At 48.4% G+C, this 14,738-nt stretch overlaps 1 protein-coding gene across 1 annotated transcript in view; it reads right to left on the bottom strand.

Moving 5' to 3' along the window:
- LOC130126095 (NLR family CARD domain-containing protein 3-like) overlaps positions 1 to 14,738 on the bottom strand; it is a 40,450-nt gene that overhangs the window by 20,280 nt on the left and 5,432 nt on the right. Inside the window, exons 3-4 of the mRNA XM_056295458.1 lie at positions 4,054 to 4,132; positions 3,659 to 3,866 (exon numbers count right to left, since the gene is read on the bottom strand). Of these exons, the coding sequence (XP_056151433.1) occupies positions 3,659 to 3,866; positions 4,054 to 4,132 (287 nt within the window). The remainder of the gene's footprint in view (positions 1 to 3,658; positions 3,867 to 4,053; positions 4,133 to 14,738) is intronic.

The following is a 14,738-nucleotide window of genomic DNA, read 5'->3' as shown; positions in this document are numbered from 1 at the left end:
TAGGCTACTGTAAATATGGGGATATTTTTCTTTGCATATATGCAGCATTGGGTGTGCCAAATTCTAAAAATAGACACGCGCGACGTAGCTTTTGAACAGTACTATGAACTGGCTCTGTCTTCTAACAAAATCACACCCTCCCTGACCCATACAGAATAAACATACAGACTCACGGAGGATAGAGAGTTAAAGCTCAGCTAGGTAGCATGTATCATACTTAAATCAATAATTACATGACTGGGTTTTGCTAATTAATCCCTGTCCTGTTAGTCTCATAAATTATGTATCTTTTCTCATACTTTTCATTTATCCAGCTAGCTTACATTAGTTAATCTACTAATATGGTAATGTTAGTTATATAGATAACTAAATATGTAACTTAACTGGTTATGGTTCAAACAACTATGTGTATAATGTGTAACATTTGTATTGCATATTGTTATAGCTATAACGTTACACATTTTTTGCTGTGAGAAAGATTACTTGAAACAGTTTGGCATCAGCAAGCTAAAGTGTGTATCCTATCTTCCCCTAGGTTCCAAGAATACCGTGCCTCCACTGCTTCAGATGTGATGCCAGCTGCTTCAGGTCAGAAGACTATCACATCATTTTTAAATGATGGACAGCAAAGGATGTACGACCTCAAACATCCACGTCAGAAGGCAATAAGTGATGCCCTTGTAAAAGATCTAATCATTAAGTGCTGCTTGCCACTCTCCATCGTTGACAACGAGGACTTCAAGCACTTGCTGCATGTCCTGGACCCTCAGTACCGGCCCATAGCAAGATCTATAATTTCCTCTGTGACCATTCCAGGAATGGTGGAAGTCAAGAAAGAACAGATAAAGAGCCAGCTGGCAGAAGCATCGAGTGTTGCTGTTACCACAGACATTTGGAGTGATCGAAATATGCGGTCATTCCTTGGAGTGACAGCACACACAGTGGCAATGGATAAAAAAAAACAGGAACTCAGCCTTCAGTCATATCTTCTTTCCTGCAAAAGAGTGCAAGGGAAACACTCAGGAGAGAAGATTGCAATGATGTTTGAATGCTGTGCTGAAGAATACCTGATTAAGGACAAGATCAACTTTGTCATAACTGACAATGCATCCAACATGAGAAAAGCTTTCCAGGCCAGCTTTCCCCTAGAGGATCCTTGTGATGCTGAAGCTCATGATCCCAGCACATTTGAGGAGGATGATGAAATATGGCAAGACCTGATGCCAGAAGATCAACAGACAGCCAATGACACTTTGGCTGAGAACTGTAAGATGCAGAGACTATCATGCTTCACACATTCACTGCAGTTGGTCATAAAAGATGGTCTGAAAGACACCAGTGGGCTGTCAAGCACCCTAGCAAAGCTATCCCGTGCAGCCAACCTCCTCCACAGTGGCACCTCGTTTAAAGACGGCTTTGAAGCGTGTTCTGGTGATGCAACAATTCCAACAGCGAATGCCACACGATGGAATTCCACTCTGAAGCAGGTGAAGGCTTATGTGCATTTAGACATGCAAAAGCTGTCCAGTGTGTTGGAATCAGTGGGGCACAAAAGCCTTATCTTATCCCCGCCAGAGTATGCTCAGCTTAAAGAACTGATCGAAGTTCTTGATCCGTTCTTAGAGGCAACCAACCTAAGTCAGGGTGAGACTACTGTCACCGTCAGTGTGATTGTGCCCTGTGTCCTCACTCTGCGCTGTCACCTGCAGGAAATAAGAGGAAAAGCCAGATACTGTGGGCCTCTGGTGAGAGCTCTGGAGAGCTCCTTGAAAACAAGGTTTGCAGAGGTTTTCAGTGCAGTCAAGATACCAGGATGTGAGCCAGCTGAAGGAAGAGGCCCTACCAAATTTCCTTTCACCAATGCCTACTTCATAGCATCTGTGTTGGACCCAGCATTTGGCTTCCAGTGGCTAGAACATGATGTGCAGCTGGACAGTGACATCAAAGATGTGCTGAAGACTGAGATCAAAGGTGAGAAATGTTTTGATTAATGTTAGTTAAGTGATTAACTATTTGATTGTTGTGATGTTTATATCATTGAAGGTGTTACAATAAAGCACATAGGCGTGTCATTTGTCATGTAGGCCTAGTCAATAACATATTTGTAATGAGTCCCCCATGCCCCCTCTCATTTCAGAGTATATAAAGGCAGAGGGTGTCAAGCAAGCGGTATCAACTGCAGATGCAGCAGAAGCAACAGGACCAGGGGAAGGTGAACTTTCAGAGTCTCCTCCTGAGAAGCAGTTGAGAATGTTCCCTCACTATAGGAGGACTCCCTCCTCCACCAAGAAGAAGCCGTCTGGCCAGGCTCAGTTGACTGCATACCTCAACTTGATCACTGAGCAGGACTCTGACTCAGTCCCGTGCCTCTGGTTTTGGCAGCAAAACAAATCCAAATTCCCTACCCTCTATCAGATTGCCACACAGGTATTCTCTATCCCTACCTCCAGTGCACCCATTGAAAGGGTATTTAGTCATGGAGGCATTTTGATGAGGCCTCACCGTGCAAGGTTGAGTAGTTCCATGCTGTCAGATCTTATGTTTTTGAAATGCAACGTGTATGCTTAAAACTAGTGCCACCAGCCTTTTGTTCCTAACTATTCCTGAGAGACAATGTCTTTTGACTAGTTTTTATGAATGTATTGTATGCTGTGGAACTTACTTCTGTATACTGTTTCCACCATTTGCTAATATCATGCTATTCACAGCTATCAATGTGTTTTGAAGCACATCCAGTGTTCAGAATGCCAAAGAAATTCAGACTGTTCTAAAAATGTGTGTGTGCGCGCATGCTTGCGCGTGCATGTGTGCGAGTGTGTGGGTGTGCATTTGTTTGGCTATCGTGTCCCAAAGTAAATAAACTCCCTTTGAAATGGTGACAGCTGTGTCATTTTTGTTTAATGTAGACCTTTTTTATTTGTATGTCAGATCTTTGACTGTGCCCGAGTGGATCAACGGAGCCATCTTGGAACTCGACTCAGACTCAACCTTGATGACTCGGACTCGGACTAGGGTAATAGGGACTCGACTCGGACTCAGGTAATGGGGACTCGACTCCGACTCGACTCGACTTTTCTTTGGTGACTCGGACTTGGACTTGGACTCGAACACTGGGGACTCGAGACTCGACTCGGACTCGAGGTTTAGTGACTCGACTACAACACTGCCATAGTATTACTTCACCTTATCAGTGGTGGATGGACAAGCAGGTCTGATTTAAGACAAACAATGAAGACATGTAATTAATTTATATAAAGGGTAGATTTATCCAAGTGCATTCCCACAAACAACCTGCTTCATTTCTACTGTAATAATATTTTGATGGTTGCTATTATCACATCTCTTGTAGTAACCATGTATTAGTTAGGAGCTCTTCACTGGGATTATGGGGACAGTGGTGATGTCTTAAAGAGGTTCTCTCTGGTATTATTGTTCTGATGTGAACCAATGTCATCAGCATTTTACACCCATAACAACCATCAACGGTTTAACCAGATTATCCATTAGATTTATTTTATTTACCATCCAAATGGAAACTGTCTGAACCTCCTTTCATAAATCTACATTTGCGGCAGGGTTTGAAAATAGTTCCACCCCCCACTTTGCCTCTATTGACCCTGTACATGGTGTTGAGGCTTTGGAATAAAGAGTCTCTTACTGCTCTCCAGAGAGGCAGCCAGCTCCTCCTGCTTCATACTCCTCAGGAAGTGCAGTGTGATCTTCAGAAGTGCCTCCCTGGTGCTCCTCCTCTGCTCCTCTTCCTCTTCCCTCTGTCTCTCTAAGCACTCTGGGGAATCTGAACTCAGAACCTTCTGGAACCTCTTCAGCTCCTTCTTCACAAAAGTGACAAGGTTCTCCTCAAGCAGCTGGAAATGAGTCAGTATATGAATGAAACTTTCATGTTAAAGTCATGGAACAAAACATCAAGCCCATCTGTCACTGATTAAAAACCACTGGTGTGAACAGTGGAGCATGAAGACCATCATGACCACAATGGCTGTTTTTCATTTCATCTGTAGGTGAAGTAAAAGCTGTTGATGTACATTTACACACCATAAATATGGAGTCCAGGTCTGTTTGATGCTCCTGGACAGACTGACCACTGAGAACCTCTGACCTCTCCTGGTGGTCTCTGTGGAGAACACATGACATGTTAGGTCTCTAGACACACACACACACACACACACACACAAACGAGGTTGCAGGTGTTGTGTAGTGATGGATGCAGGTAGAAACACAAGGTGAACACCACTGTAAATACTGATGTGGTTATTAGATGAGATGTTCTGAGAGAAGAAACTGAACCAGCAGAAGGTTCAGACCAATTCCATGTGTCATGACTTGTTACTACCTCTGTCTGTTCAGTAGAGTCTTATAACAACCAAACCATCTGTTCATATCAGCTGTTCAATTCTGACCTCTGTTCAGTAGAGTGGGGTCCATCCTTGAAATTAATAGGTAGAAACATAGACCGGTCACTCTTCATGGACACACAGCTGGGTACAGGTGGGTCTGGTCTCTCCTTTTCTTTTTTTCCATTTTCCCCCCTTTTTCTCCGAATTGGACTTGGCCCCCCCTCTTCCAAATCGCCCCAATTGCTCTTCCGCCCCCTCTTCCCAGCCGGGGAGGGCTGCCGACTAGAGTCTGGTCTCCACTGATGGATCTTGCTAGAAACAAGTCAAGTCAAGTTTATTTATAAAGCACATTTAACACAACCACAGTCGAACCAAAGTGCTGCACAAGTTTAAAATACAATATAAAATAAGTCACACATATAAAGATAAGAATATATGTAAAGAAAACATAAAATAAAGAAATTAAAATGTGAGCAGTAAAACATAAGAGTGAAAGTATATTTCTACAATAGAATCACGGTGTCAAGCTCAACTTGAATTGAGTGCCAGCGAGAAGACGTGGGCCTTTAACAAAGATTTAAAAGCCTCTAGGGCAGTGGTTCTTAAGCTGGGTTCGATCGAACCCCAGGGGTTCGTTGAGTCACTCTCAGGGGTTCGGCAGGGGTCAAGACACACACAGTGTAGCCCGGTTCACACTGGCCGATCACACCGGCCCACTATATAGAATGGGCCGGCCCACTTTCGTAGGGGGGGGGGGCTCCCCGCTTGTCAACTATATTGAATGGTGTTGGTGTAAAGTGGCCCCTCCCCAAGTGGATCGGCCCAGGTAGAGGTTATCGAGCTACAGTAACGTTAACAGTACGCATAGGTTCTTGCTTGATAGTGTAGCGAATTCGGGGGACAACGCAACCACAGGAACTGCCGCGGCCGGGAAGCGAACCCGTATCGCCCGCACCGCAGGAGGCATCGCTAACCGCTCGACTAAAGGGTCAGACCCGCCAGCCAGCCAGCGGCCAGCGTGGCTTCTTATCCATGCACGTTACAGTATAGAGTAGTCGCATTTCCCCCCCTCACTTTTCTTTCTCCGTTCAGACGTCACTCATCTACGTCACAGCAGGGCTCGACCGTTTGTGTAATCCGTTTGTGTTTGCAATGGCAGAGTGGCGCTGTTCGTATTCCCACTCATTGAATCCCCGGGAAGACTGCAGAAGAAGCAGCGATTCAACGAACCAAAATATGAGATATTTGTGTCTTGTTATGTTTGTGGTGAAAGAAACATTGCAAGACTTTATTAACTTTTCAACTCCGGCGAGAAATGTGAGCAAAAGCAATGGCGAAGTGAAGGTGTGAAGCGGGGGCTCTGCAGCCAGGACTGTACACCGTTCGCCAACAGGGGGTGCTGCAGCTGATCACGCCACGTTGCTCGTGTAACGGGGGCAGTCCTATGCTGTTCTATGCTGGTCAGCCTGCTGCACGCCCGTCACTCTCATCATTAGCTCTGCGTTGTGTTCTAGTTGGGTGGGGCCCCAGGTGTTGTGGGGGGCCCTCAGTCTCTCATCATCATCATCATCATCATGATCAAGGAAGGAGCGGGGACACACAGGACTCTATTTGGCCCACCTTGCCATTTATTTTGGTTTCAAACCCTTCGACAAACGTCCAGTCCTCCAGCTGGAGCGGTGTTTCTTATGGACGTGGGGGTCGAAGCTCAACCACTGCCCGGACTTCACTCGTGTGCGTTAGAAGGAGAAACCGTCCACGGGACTCCGATGTAAGAAAGGATAAACAAGTATTTTATCCCACAGCTTGCAGTATCTTCTTACAGGGATACTCAAGGTTACGTTCTCCTCAACCAGCAAACCTGTGCTACGGTAGGAACACGCGTGGCTCGGCTCGATCGCTGCTTGAGACTCCCGCCACAAAACAAAGACGGCCTCTCCCGCGTTCCCACTTCCGTGTACCCACAAGACCTCTCTCTTAAAGCGACAGTACAAGTATATGACGGTCGTTATAAAACATACATAAAAATAAATAATGACATAAAATAAAATGTAGTAAACACAAATAACAGCACACAGACAGGATTTGGTGATATTTCATACTCAAACAAAATAAAATAAAAACATTAATTTTAACCTGGTTACATTCACCCCTCCTGAAATTCACCAACATCTTGACAGCAGGATAAAAAGAGAAAGAGGAAAGGAAAAGCCCATCACTGACTACTGGCACAAGTGAAAAGAAGGACCTAGTCCTCCAGTCAACTTAGGAGCTACCTCGGTTACGAGGTCCGGAAAATAATGAGGTTGATCAAGTCTCAGAATTCCCTTAGATCAATGTGACGCCTGATACGCCACACCATGCACTTGGCCCAAAACAACCCTGTCTGATAGACACCTAATAACTCACATTAAACTAGTTTGAATGACTCCAACCTCCATCGAAGTTCAAACCCTCACACTTCGTAGAAATGGCATCTGAGCCATAGATTCTATTAACCTGTTCACTGACCTCACCACCCTCCCTGTGCGTGTCCTAACCCGACCATCGCTCTCTACTTGTGTGCGTGAGACAGCGCGAGCTGCAACATCTGTATCGAGTGAGGGTGGTGCCCCTGTGTGCGAATCAGTGTGAGATATAACACCTACATCGAGTGAGTGTGATGCCTCTTTGTGTGGTGCATGTGTGTTGTGTGGTGCGTGTGTGTTGGGTGGAGACTGAGCAGTGGCCCCCACAGGACTGACTACCAGACTAGACGGAATGAACTCTTCCGCTTCTGCCCACTCAGATCTAGGCGAGTCTCCAAGTGATGAGACTGCTAGCCCCACTGCATCCCCTGAGACCGTCAGGCCATCTGCACTGTCCTCCACATCGGACTCTGCGCAGTCAAGCAACTGACTGGTTGTACTGGACTCCTCACCCTGATCTAACTCAGGAAGGGGCAAGAAGTTGACCTCCAACAAATGGTTCCTGTGCACCACCCTGGTGTGCCCCTCTGCATCCTGAATCTTGTAGACGTGGATATTGGGGTTGACACCGACAACCGTGTACACTCCGTTCTCCCATTTGTCAGCCAACTTTCTCTTCCCTCGCTCACTCTGGTTCGCAACCAAAACACAATCCCCGACAGACAGGACAGTGCCCTTGGCGTGTCTGTTGTACTGTCGTGCCTGATGCTGCTGCTCAGCCGTGGAGTGCTTCTGAGCGATCTCCATTGCACTCCTTCGACAGGAAAGCAGAGACTGAGCATAAGAGTCATAGTCAACAACGTGAGGGTCATGCAAAACCTGCCTGAACATAACATCCACCGGCAGTCTTGGGACACGCCCATACATCAGGAAGAAAGGCGCATAACCCGTGGTCTCGTGAACAGTGGCATTGTACGCGAGCGTGAGAGAATGGATCTGCTGAGGCCACTGTTGCTTCTGCTGAAGCGGAAGGGAACGGAGCATATTCCCCATCGTGCGATTAAACCGCTCTGTCCCGCCATTACCCATAGGATGGTAGGCCGTCGTGTGGGACTTCGCTACACCCACCAACCTGAGAAGCTCTGCAATCAGGTTGCTCTCAAAGTTTGTGCCCTGGTCAGAATGTATTCTCTCCGGAAACCCGTAAACACAGAATACATGATCCCAGAGTTTCTTGGCGACCTGCTTCGCTGTCTGATCGGCGCAGGGGAACGCGTGAGCAAGCTTAGTGAAGTGGTCAGTAACCACTAGGACATCGACTGACCGCTGCTTACTGTCCTCAGCGGACCAGAAATCCATACACGCAAGCTGCATCGGTGCGGAGGTTTTAATGCTCTCCAGGGGCGCGCAAGCAGCTGGCTCTGGGGTCTTCCCAACCACACATCTCCGACAGCATCTGACATATGCTCTGATATCCCTCTCCATGTCAGGCCAATAAAAACGCTGCCTTGCAAGAGAGAGAGTACGGTCCTGGCCCTGATGACCAGCGTGATCGTGGATGCCAGACAGTGCCTTGTCTTTTAGACTCAGAGGTAAAACATACTGAGACCTCCTCTGCTTGGACACTGGGTCCTTTGTCACCCTGTACAAGACACCATCATTGACTTCCAACTTCTCCCACTGTTTCAACAGCCTGAGGACCTTCTGGTCAGCACCATGCCTCTCATGTCTCGACGGCCGCTTCCGAACAGCAACAAAGGGCAACACCTTGGAGATGCAGGGGTCCTGCTCCTGACTCAACCTGAGCTCCTCGGTGGATAACATTGGCAGTGTATCCTGACCACCCGACAGATGCTGAACGTGCTGGACCAAACTGAGTGCTGTGAATACTGATGCATCAGGCCAGTCACATTTGGCTTGACAAACAGCCTTGACCTCAGCTGCATCACAAGCAAACCCAGATCGCGCACTACTCACTGTTTGGGACTGGCAGCTGAGTCTGAAAACATCCTGCACAGAGTCCCCCTCAACCCCATCGGCTTCCTGAACAAGGGCCGGGTAGGGCTCCCTAAGTAGCCTCTGACTTGACGGGCTTGGAAAAAGGGTCGCGACTCAACGCATCCGCCACCACGTTTTTCTTCCCTGGCAGGTGTTTGAGATCGAAGGTGTAAGACGAAAACTTAGACACCCAGCTGATCTCACACGCGTCAAGCTTCGGCTTCGTTAGGAGATAAGTCAGCGGATTATTATCTGTCCGAACGGTGAAGCTTTGACCCTTCAGCCAGTGGCTGAACTTTTCACAAACACTCCACTTCAGCGCCATGAACTCCAGTCTATGAGCTGGATACTTCCGCTGTGAGGCACTGAGGGACTTGCTCGCAATACCAACAGGTCTGGCCTTGGACTCTCCTCGGGGCACTTGAGACAGCACCGCGCCGAGTCCGTCCAAAGACGCATCGACCGACAAAATGAAAGGCACCTCAAAGTCTGGATGGGCAAGCACCACACACTCCAGTAACATCGTCTTCAACAGATCAAATGCTTCCCCACATTCCGCCGTCCAGTCTGCGGAGGTAAGCTTACGGAAACTGCCATAGGGCTTCTTATCCTTAGCTGACCTCCCCCTCCTCTTTTGTCCAGCTGTAAGGGCGAACAGGGGCTTAGCCACGGAGGAGCAGTTCGGGAGGAAATGCTGGTAGTAAAATACCATACCAAGGAAAGATTTGATCCTACGAACAGAAGGCGTGCACCCATCACCTTCCATGAGATCCTGCACTGTCATGTTGGAGATTACCTCTACTTTGGAGGGATCGACAGACACACCTCCGCCATCAACCACGTGGCCCAAAAACCGCACCTGCTTCTGCAGCAGATGACACTTTTTTGGAGCCAGTTTCAAGTTGTTCTCCCTCAACCTCTGAAACACAGTGCGGAGCCTCGACAGAGCCTCAACCTCTGACGGCGCGAAGACAAGAAGATCATCAAGATAGCACAAAAGCTTCGTGAAGTTCAGATCCCCAAAGATCCCAATCGTCATTCTCATGAAGGCTGCAGGGCTATTACAAAGGCCCTGTGGCATGCGATTGTATTCATGCAGCCCAAGGGGAGTCGTGAAAGCAGTGTACTTCTTGTCATCTTCATGCATTGGGATGTTGAAGAAGCCAGAGGTGAGGTCCATCGTACTAAAGAGGCAGTTACCACCCAGCGCGGCAAGACAGTCCGACTGGTGTGGCAAGGGATGAGTGTCTTTCAAGGTCCGAGCATTCAGCCATCTGAAATCAGTGCAGATCCGAAGCCCGCCATCCTTCTTCCATACCATAACCAGCGGTGAAGCATATGCGCTCGAGGACTTCCGGATAATCCCTTTCTCCTCCATATCAGTGAGAACCTGTCTCAACTTCTGATAGTGGGCTGGGGGAACCCTCCTGTAGGGCAAGCGAAAGGGGCGCTCATCCACCAGATGGATGCGATGTGTGTATCCTGTGACCTCGCCACAGTCCAGAGAGTCCCTGGAGAAGATGTCATGGTACTCGGTGAGCAGCTGAGTGAGCTGGGACTTGCATGCCTCACTAACCTGACAGGAGCTGAGGTCAATGTCACTGAGTCCGAGCTCTGAAAACTCCTAGCCGGCTGGACAGGGGGACAGGCACTACCTGTGGCGTTGGACTCATGCCTCCCTGCAACTGATTGCAGTCCCTGGAAAACATTAAAGTCCTCAATCGCCAAGCATGGAAACACATCAGCCAACTTGCAGTTCCTTTTCAGCGTGATGGCTTTGTCAGATGGATTGACAACAGTCATGGGTACCCATCTATCACCCCAGAGTGGTGTGACAAGTCGACCTACGAGGACACCGCGTGGCATGGCCTTGGAGTCTGTCGGCTCCACAACAACAGTGCTTCCAGCTGACATAGGCACCTTAGCAGGAAGTCTGCCCCAGACTAAGTGCTCGTGCCTCGGTAAGAGTGTCACGGCCTGGGCGAGCTTAACAGTACCTATCTTCTCAGGAACAGCACCACCCCTCCAGCGCTCTACATTCGTGAACATGGACAAGAACTGTTCAACGTCAGGACTAGACGGATGTTCCTGTCTGGACGCGATGTCCCAGTACTCAGTACCACTCTTGAGTACATGGGCCACATGTTTAATGACGTTTGTGCCGACTATCAGATCATCATGCTGACTGGGCACGACCAGAGTGGGTATGACAAAGGAAACACCATAAAGCTGCATGTTGAGGTCATAAAAACCATCAGGCCTAGTCTCCAGACCACCGAAGCCAATCAAGACAATGTTCTCTTCAGGCTGCTGCTTCTCAGGTAAAACACCCCCAGAGCGGAGCTTCTCTACTGCATTTTCACTGATACTGCATGACATAGAGCCAGTATTCAACATGCCATTAAGCTGCACACTCTGGTTGACAAGAACAGGAGCATAGAACAAGTCACTGAAAGCCTGAATCCTCTGTGTCGCCTGAATGACCATACGCGAACCCTGAGGTGCTTTGGCACACTTGTCTTCATACAAGTGAGCCAGGTCGGAGACATCAGTGAGGGATACATGTACATTACCCACACCATCCCTCTCTAGGTGTGGGTTTAGTAGTTTAACGGACGAGACTGATGACCAGCTCTTCCACCAGGCTGAGAACGGAGCTGGTTGGGCGGCTGAGGGTGAGGACAGTCCCTCTTCCAATGACCAGGAGACAAACAGTTTATACATCGGTTCTCCCGGCTGCAGTGGGAAAATGTGGAGTGATCCGGAGACTTACAAACCCTGCACAACCGCTGCGGTGCGTCTGGCACCTGCCCTGCGGCGCTAGCTGGCGGTTGAGTCTGCGTCGGTGTCCGGACTGCAGCGCTAACTGGAACCTGAGTCTGCATTGTGACCAAACGGTCTAGCAAGCTCACCAAACTCCTCATATAGTCATCACCGCCAGAGACAGGTGCAGGAGACGGTGTAGGACACCTTGCACAAAATGGTGTAGGAGATGACGCATGAGCGGGGACGGGAGATGGCACCACCGGCACGGTCGTGTTCAAGTCGGGAGCCATGTCGACTACAGGGACATGAACCTGTGAATGGAACCTAGGCTCTACCGCGCCTGCTTCACGTTGTCCAACTGCAGCAACACGGGACTTCCTCTCCAGCATGTGCTCATCAAGCCTCTCTTGGATCTCGCTAGCACACCATTTCCCTGCGGACTTGAACTTAAAAACATTGGCAAGAGACTGATCTGGACAGTGTTTGATAAACATTATGCTTACCTCGTGGCTTGGCTCTTCAATACTATGGCCCTGCCACTTCAAGCATTCGTCAGCCACCTCCACTGTCTTATTAAGCCTAATCCAATACTCCATAGCATCCTCACCTGGCTTGGGCAGCGTACTGTAAAAGTCCGCCAGGGGCATGCTCGAGTATGTGAGGTCACTAAAGTGTTGCTTCAGTACATCAAAAATAATGTGGGGGTTCGCTATGTGGTCGACAGATGTGTTGCGCAGCTTTATCCTCACCACACCCCCTGAATTCCCCATAAGCTTAGCTAGAATCTCATGTGACTGCTCACTAACTGGAATGGCTCGCTTCCTCAAATACAAAGTCATAAGGCTCTCCCACTCATGAACTGTAAACTTATCAGAGCTATCGCCCCTGAAAATAGGAGGCTCCCTAGCGTCTGTCTGCATTACTACTCTAACACTAGGCACTGTCTCCGAACGCTGTTCAGCAGACTTAGCACTGTCTGTGTGTGTGTTTCTAAGCATTTGTGTTTCCTGCAGCTTAGCAGTGATTGACTCTCCTATCTTCTCTGCTAACTGAGTAATGAGCGTGGCTAACTCACCCACTGGCTGCTCGCTGTTACCTAGCACAGCCCCTTCGCTGATACCTGGCCTGGCCCGTTCTATGTAGCGTGTGGAGGTGAACTGAGGAGTGCCAAATGTGGTCGGGTCTCTAGGTCCTGGTGCTCTGGTGTCTGGTTCCCCGCCCTCTAAGAGCTGCCCGAAACTCCTACCTACACCTAGCCGTAAACCCCCACCCACATCTAACTGGTACCCCCTCTCCATAGCACACTGGCGATCCAAAAGATCCTGATCAGCAATGTTACCCCCACCTACGTACGAACCACCCTCTGCCATGTTCCTACCTCTAACACTCAGATAAAATAAAAAATAAAATAAAAAAGTGAAAAGCTCAATTCATTTAAATAATTGAATCTAGAAAGCACTAAGAGATTGAAACAATCACATGCAATCAACAAATTCACCAATAGATTAATCACATATGCACATATCTAGTAGTTTACATCAATAGATTATTCACACGAGTCCTTCAATCACATCAACATTAACTTTTTTCCTTTTTTTTTTCGTGTGTTTTTCTTCCTTCAATATATACAAATGTCCTGTTCACAAGCCCAATCCATGGTAACCACAGCTATGACTGTCCAGTGTCCACACAGCTCAACTCCAGTCCACTGTAACATGAGTGTACAGTCTATAGAAATACCTGAGAACGTCTGGGGCTTGATGACGACAGCAGCCTCCCGCGGCGAGCAACTGATGTCGCTCTCAGGATCCAGGAGGGTCACGGCACCAATGTAACGGGGGCAGTCCTATGCTGTTCTATGCTGGTCAGCCTGCTGCACGCCCGTCACTCTCATCATTAGCTCTGCGTTGTGTTCTAGTTGGGTGGGGCCCCAGGTGTTGTGGGGGGCCCTCAGTCTCTCATCATCATCATCATCATCATGATCAAGGAAGGAGGGGGGACACACAGGACTCTATTTGGCCCACCTTGCCATTTATTTTGGTTTCAAACCCTTCGACAAACGTCCAGTCCTCCAGCGGGAGCGGTGTTTCTTACGGACGTGGGGGTCGAAGTTCAACCACTGCCCGGACTTCACTCGTGTGCGTTAGAAGGAGAAACCGTCCACGGGACTCCGATGTAAGAAAGGATAAACAAGTATTTTATCCCACAGCTTGCAGTATCTTCTTACAGGGATACTCAAGGTTACGTTCTCCTCAATCAGCAAACCTGTGCTACGGTAAGAAACACGCGTGGCTCGGCTCGATCGCTGCTTGAGACTCCTCCCACAAAACAAAAACGGCCTCTCCCGCGTTCCCACTTCCGTGTACCCACAAGACCTCTCTCTTAAAGCGACAGTACAAGTACATGACGGTCGTTATAAAACATACATAAAAGTAAATAATGACATAAAATAAAATGTAGTAAACACAAATAACAGCACACAGACAGGATTTGGTGATATTTCATACTCAAACAAAATAAAATAAAAACATTAATTTTAACCTGGTTACACTCGGCTTTGACGTCTGTGCTGCGGGGAACTTGGTGCGCTCAGTAGTCGACTTGTGGCTGTTGTGATTGTACGTCATTTGTGATTTTCTTTTAATCTTTCAATCCCTTCATACTGTAACGTGCATGGATAAGAAGCCACGCTGGCCGCTGGCTCGCGGGTCTGACCCTTTAGTTGAGCGGTTAGCGATGTCTCTTGCGGTGTGGGCGATACGGGTTCGCTTCCCGGCCGCGGCAGTTCCTGTGGTTGCGTTGTCCCCCGAATTCGCTACAATACAACTATGTCGAGCAAAAAAAAAAGAAAGTGGTTGGACGAATACGTACAATGTGGATTCAGGTGTATAAAGGAACGTGATGGGAGTCAGCGTCCTCAATGCATGATTTGCAATGCCAAGATGGGCACTTCTAGCCTAGCACCGGCAAAACTGAAGGAACACTTCCTAAAGCTGCATGGAGATGGGAAATACAAGAACACAACACTCGCTGAATTCCAGGTGAAGAGAGCCAGATTCGACGAAAAGGCTACTCTGCCTGTTCTCGGCTTTGTACCCATCGACGAACCGATCCTCACAGCATCGCGCGAAGTTGCGGTACCTGGTCGCAAAGCGGGGCAAACCACACACCATCGGTGGAACACTCGTAAAGCCGGCTGCGTTGAAGATGG

This window comes from Lampris incognitus, chromosome 16 (assembly GCF_029633865.1).
Source record: "Lampris incognitus isolate fLamInc1 chromosome 16, fLamInc1.hap2, whole genome shotgun sequence".
Taxonomy (NCBI): domain Eukaryota; kingdom Metazoa; phylum Chordata; class Actinopteri; order Lampriformes; family Lampridae; genus Lampris; species Lampris incognitus.
Note: the sequence above shows the minus strand (reverse complement) of the source record. Positions and strands in the feature narration are given on the sequence as shown.